Raw genomic sequence first — 5,786 nt, 5'->3', positions numbered from 1 at the left:
TATGTGTAGTTGATATTTTACTGAATGTCGACATTTTAAAACAGTGGGTGACTCGTCTGCCTCTTCTGCCTCAAACCTGGGCTGAGCTCCACCCTATGCTGTGGAGTCCGCCTCCCCCGCCTGGTCCCCTCCCACTCACCACCTGCTTTAATGAGGTCTTACGTTTCTGCAACAAAGGATCAGGGCCAAAAAAATCACATCATAGCAGCTAGATAAGATTTTATCCTCTCTGCTTTTTAATTTCTGACCTGGTTTTATGTCTTGCAACTGACTCCTGTCAATGTCTCTCCAAATCTTTTCTACTCCCAGGAAGATTGCCTCTGGCTGATGACAACTTGAGGAGACACTTGTGATTGCCAGCAGGTATTGGGTGTGGTGGCAAAGAAAGTGGCCCAGACTGTTGCGCATAAGTCTCTCTTAGCAACAAGAGCCCAGGAATAGATGCAAAGGGAGCAAGCTTGGAGGGATCGTCTCCCTCCTTTTTCCCTGGGTACGTGCTGTGCTGCTACCACAAGGCTGCAGAGAGGAAGGGCACAACCCACACCTCCCTCCTGGGGCCCCTTCTTTCTGGCCACCTCCTGCTTCCCATCCCTTGGAAAACAGTCAGAGATTAAGGGAACAGTTAACACCCCAGCCCAGAGCCCAGGGTAGCCCTACCCCCATGGAGGCACCTTCTAACAGCCAGAGCCCTGGGCAAAGGAGGTCAGCAGAGGAGGTCTGATGCTCTTGGGGATGACACAGCGTTCTGAAAGGAGATGGCTTTGGTGGGGAAAGGTAGCACGAGCGTCCAGGAGGCGCGGTCCACTGTGCTGTAAGGGTGGTGCCCACCTCTTTGCAGGTGGCCAAGCCAGGTGCACGGTGGAAAGGCTCTTCAGAAGGAGGTGGTCCTGGTGGGGGGGAGGCGCTTGCGGCTGGGTTCCAGTTGCATGGGCTCCTCTGGGCAGGGGAGTGGGGAGCACATGCACCCGGCCCCACCTCTGTTCTTGACAGCAGTGGCCTGGTAGTCCAAAGGCTCCTCCTCAGCACCACGGGCAGCCTCCAGGAGGCAGCAGCGCAGACAGAGGACCCGCTGGAATGACCGGCGGAAGTTGTCTGAGAGGAAGACGTAGAGAATGGGGTTGGCACAGCTGTTGGCATAGCTGAGGATGAGGGACACGTGGTTGATGGTGGCATCGAGGCTGGTCACAAAGAGGTTCAGCAGCTGTACCACATAGAAAGGCATCCAGCAGAGCACAAAGACGGCCACGACCATCAGCACCAGCCTGGTGATCTTCTTCTCTGAGCGCCGGCGCTGCTGCCAGCCGGCCCGCAGGGCCACGGCCCGCATCTTGCCCACGATTAGCAGGTAGCACAGGCCAATGGCCAGGACGGGTAGCAGGAAGCCCAGCAGGAATGTGTAGATCACGAAGACCGCTGACCAGGCTGGGTGCGGCCAGTGCAAGTTGCAGGCTACAGCCTGGCCCCCCCGGGCTGGCCTGGTGTCTGCGAAGATGGCTATGGGCAGGGTGACCAGCAAGGAGGCCAGCCACACGCCCAGGTTGATTAGCTTGGCCACGCTGGGCCGCCTATACGTGGCAGCGCGCAGAGGGTGCACCACAGCCACGTAGCGGTCCACGCTGAGCACTGTCAGACAGAAGACGCTGGTGAACATGTTGAGGCCGTCGACGCTGAGAACCGCACGGCACAGCACCGACCCGAAGGGCCAGTGGCGCAGGGCGGCAGACGAGGCCACGAAAGGCACACTGAGCATGAAGAGCTCATCCGCGATGGCCAGGTTGAGCAGGTAGATGTTGGTGGCAGTCTTCATTTTGGCGTAGCGAAGGATCACGAAGATGACCAGAGCGTTGCCCACCAGTCCCACCAGGCACACCAGTGCATAGATGCACTGGATGGTGACCATGCCCACCGCCCCCGCTGCCCCGCTTCCCGCCGTCTCCTCTGCAGGAGCGCGGCTAGCGTTGGCCGCTGGGGGCCAGGTGGTCTGGAGCTCTTCCTCGCCCCTCGTGGGCGGCGTCACCGGGGCACTCATGCCCGCGGGTGCCGGCCCAGGGCGGCGGAGCGCTGCCGAACTAGAGCAGCGCAAGACGCCGCGGGCTGCCGGTGTGGCGGGCTGTCGCGCAGACGCGTGGCTCTCAGCCTGCTCCGCCTAAATCGTGGGCGGCAGGCACACGGGGAGCCGCCAAGGCGTGCGCCGAGCGCACACGGCTGCGGGGATCCTGTTGGTTCGCACCTTTGGGCCCGAGCCCCTCTGCCCCCCGCCTAGCCCCGTTGCGCCCCAGAGGTCCCAGGCCCTGCCCGGTTTTTCCCACCTCCGCCGCCGGGTCCAGCCGCTGACTCTGCCCCCTGCCTTCTGCAGTCTCCGCCGGAGCCGGCATCCCTCCGGACCTCCCTCCTCCGCTGCAGTCTTTCAGATCCGTTTTTCCCGCCTGCCAGCCGTCCACTCCCCTGACCCGCTCCTCGGACCTGCAGCCGCAGAGTCCTTGGTGTGGATAAAGAGATGCCAGGATTGGCCACCACCCAGAACGCACAGAGCCAATTCCCTCCCTTTGAACAACCCCCCTCCCTGTCCTTTTCATCCTCAAACGACCTGTCGCATCTTTAGACCCACATTACCCAGGCGGAACCTGAGGCCCCTTGCTAGTCGGCTGAGTTCCAGGCCTGTCTGAAGTCCCAGTTTTCCCTGCTCCTTCCCCACCCGCCCCTGACAACCACAGATCCCTAGAACTTTTCGCTTAGGTCCCCGAGGAGTTGAGGGGGGACGGGTGCAGGGCGTGGAGGTGGACAGGCGTGGGCAGATGCCGGAAGAGAAGGCCAACCTGGGCGCTTGGTGTGCGCGGTCCACTCGGGAAGAGGAGGTGAGCGCTACAGGCGGACAACTGGAAACCTGCGCCTGGCGACCCTGTCAGTCACCCGGAGGGTCTCCCTCCCAGTTCTCTGAGACGTGCCTACAGAGAGGGGTGCGGGCGTGTTGGGGTTCCGGCCTGGGTTTCCGCTATCAAACTGCAGAGAGTGTGAGCTCACTCATCCCCCAGGACATGCAGCAGGCGGCCCCTAACCTCAGCCCTCACTTTTTAGCTGGCTCTGGGGTGCGGCAGAATTCCCAGAGTGGGGGTTTGCCTTGGAAAATTATTAAGGTAGCCCTGCATTTAGTAGCTCAGCTGGCTTTAGCCTCACTGGCCCCCAGCACAGCCCTGAAGGGTCCTTGGTGAGTCTGAAAGTGGCTCCAGGGGTGGGTACTGGTTCTCACGCTGGGTGGCTGGGGTGGAATTGGGGACTGGGGTGGGGCTGTCAGGATGCTGTAGGCAAACTGCAAGTGCCTTTTCCCAGACAGGCTTCCCAGGCTCCGGCTTCTTATCCAGGCTAGAGATGGGGGTGCAGGTATGGTCAGCACTGGTGCAGCAAGCACTGTAGTTGGTCCAAACCCTGACCCCAGCTTCTGCCACCCAACGAACTCATGGGAACATCCTCCACCCCTTTATGTTCACTCCCGAAGTTGTTCTGTCCTGTCCTCTGCTCTTGTTGACATCGTTGTCCGGAAGGGAGAGAGCCTTTCCCCAGAAAGGGAAGGATGATACTGCCATCATTCCAGATGGTGTTGGTGTTTAGTGGAAAGGAACAGGGAAGCGTCAGATTTGGGTTGGAGGAGTATGGGGGATTTTTCCTTTAAACTTGGATTTGGGGAGAACCTTAAATGGCTATTCTGCAGACAGCCTCTTCTGGGACCAAGGAGAAGGTGCTGGGAGCATCACCATCTTCCTGGACCCCCCTTTTCTGCTGTCCTTTCTGCCCAAATTCCCTGTGGTCCTGCCTAAAGTATAGGGCTTTGGAATCTTTCCCATATCCACTTTAGAGGGTTTCCCTCCTAATACTTCCTGATCCTGCCTGGCCCCAGCACCACGCATACACCTGAAAGCAAAGTAAGTAAGGTAAGCCAGCATTTAAGAGTGAAATAGTTTCCCTGCTTCCGTGGTCAGTGGCTGGTGTTAATGAGCCTGGTGGATGTACTATCATGAACATCCAAAATCAGCACTTCTGGAGTCCTGGGGAACAGGGAGACTGAGTGTTCATTTATTTATTCATTCAATTAACAGCTACCAATCAAGAGACTCTGTCCCATGCCCAGCTCTGCCATAGGGCAGTATTTCAGGCCATGCATGGGCCACCTCAGTGTGAGATGACTGTGTGTAGAGCTACTGGGACCCTGTGACTTTCACTGCCACCTGGCAGAAAAACAAATACAAAATGCTTCACAGAAGAAGGAAGGGCAGGAGTGGGAGGGGCCCTGGCAGGTGATGCAGGGAAGAGAAAAGGGTTGGTTCTACCTTTAAGGTCGAGACTTAGGAAGTTGAGACTAAGGAAGAGGTCTCCTGTCCCCACCTGCTGCCACATTGTGTGACCTCAGGGCAAAGGGGGGGGAGGGTGCTACTCATAGTCCACCCCGATGCCTATTCTTGTTTTTGTTGATAGCTGTACGTAGATTTCAACTTACAGTCTTTCCATATCTAACTTGTATTTAAAGCAATCCTGACATGTGGGATAAACTGACTGCTATCCCCACTTCATCCAAATGACCAAATCAAAGGCAGCTGTGCGGCCACAGCCCACCCCTTATTCTGCCCCTAACTCGATGAAGAGCTGTGCCGCACCATCTCCTCTGAGGGTGAAGGAGGCTCTGGTGGTCACCGTGCTGGGCCAACACGCTTACCAGTGTCTGTTCCAGCCAAATCAAGACGTGGATGTGCTAATCATGGGGACTTTCCATTTTCATATTATTCATTATCACAATAAGTGTCTTTTATGAATATATTTTAATTTTTAATACGAAAAAGAAAAGCTCTTAAAGTTAAGTACCAAGTTAACTTTCAAGGGGCTGAGCTCTCTCTGAACGTCTTTTGGAATGGGTTTTGCAGTGCTAAAGACAAGGTGTGCCTTTCCCTGGTGACAGGGGAGCTGCTGGGGTTGCTCTGAAGTGGCCTTGGTGCCCACGGAGAGCAGAGACCACTCTGTCTACAAAACATCCTCCCAAGACTTCTATGTTTAGGGAGCAATCGCAAGAGCAAATTCCCCAGAGAATTTGCACAGGTGTCTAACCCTTCCTGAAATGACATGAGGGCCATTCTGCTCTAGGGAATGTGACCCTTTCCCGCCCATCCTGGGTTTCTACTTCATCCTCAAAGTCCACTAAGCCTCAGACTCTGAGCTGGTAGTACATGTGGGGTTGAGAGATTGGTGAGGGTATCGTTGTTGTTAAAATTATCAGTGAGAAAACAAAGATACCAAGAATCCCCTTTCCTCAACATGGCATCACCCCCATAACAAAATTCCCTATAGTGAAGAACAGGAGATATGGGGGACACAGGACTGATATGAAAGGTTTCCCTAAAGTCAAAGAAAAAATCATGAGGCTGAGGCAGTCAGAGTCTGATTCACTGAGAGTGTGGTCTGTGGAGGTAACCTTCAGGCCTGGAGGCAGCAGGCGACTACTTTGCAGTGAATCCCAGCTTCATTGCTGCTGTGTGGCCTTGGGCAAGTCACTTACCCTCTCTGTGCCTCCACTTCCTGCCCTGGTAAATGGAGTGGATCCCAGTTCCATCACAGAGAGGCTGTTGTGTGGGCTAAACAAGGTGACAGACAGGAAGCAGTTTGAAGGGCATGTGTCTCTACTCTTACGTGTTTATGTATCAAAACCTCAAGTTAGGGCTCTGGTATGTGGACTTCACGCTCCTGGGTACATCTGGCTTTGCCCCTGGCACACTGACATTAAGTAGTGCACCCCCTTGTCAAGG

At 55.9% G+C, this 5,786-nt stretch overlaps 1 protein-coding gene across 1 annotated transcript; it reads right to left on the bottom strand.

Annotated features, from left to right (window-relative positions):
- Positions 1–866: 866 nt before the first annotated feature.
- SSTR4 (somatostatin receptor 4) lies at positions 867–2,079 on the bottom strand. The gene has a single exon (XM_012810548.1). It carries the CDS (start codon positions 2,027–2,029, stop codon positions 872–874), a length of 1,158 nt encoding a protein of 385 aa, XP_012666002.1. The 5' UTR covers positions 2,030–2,079; the 3' UTR covers positions 867–871.
- Between the last annotated feature and the right edge of the window lie 3,707 nt (positions 2,080–5,786).

This window comes from Otolemur garnettii, unplaced genomic scaffold, assembly GCF_000181295.1.
Source record: "Otolemur garnettii isolate 467f Iridium unplaced genomic scaffold, OtoGar3 scaffold00136, whole genome shotgun sequence".
Taxonomy (NCBI): Eukaryota; Metazoa; Chordata; class Mammalia; order Primates; family Galagidae; genus Otolemur; species Otolemur garnettii.
The sequence above is the reverse complement of the archived record's forward strand: the minus strand, read 5'-3'. Positions and strand labels throughout refer to the sequence as shown.

Bases quoted from the DNA above. Each gene is read 5' to 3' on its own strand.
- SSTR4 (XM_012810548.1), bottom strand. From the start codon at position 2,029: ATGAGTGCCCCGGTGACGCCGCCCACGAGGGGCGAGGAAGAGCTCCAG.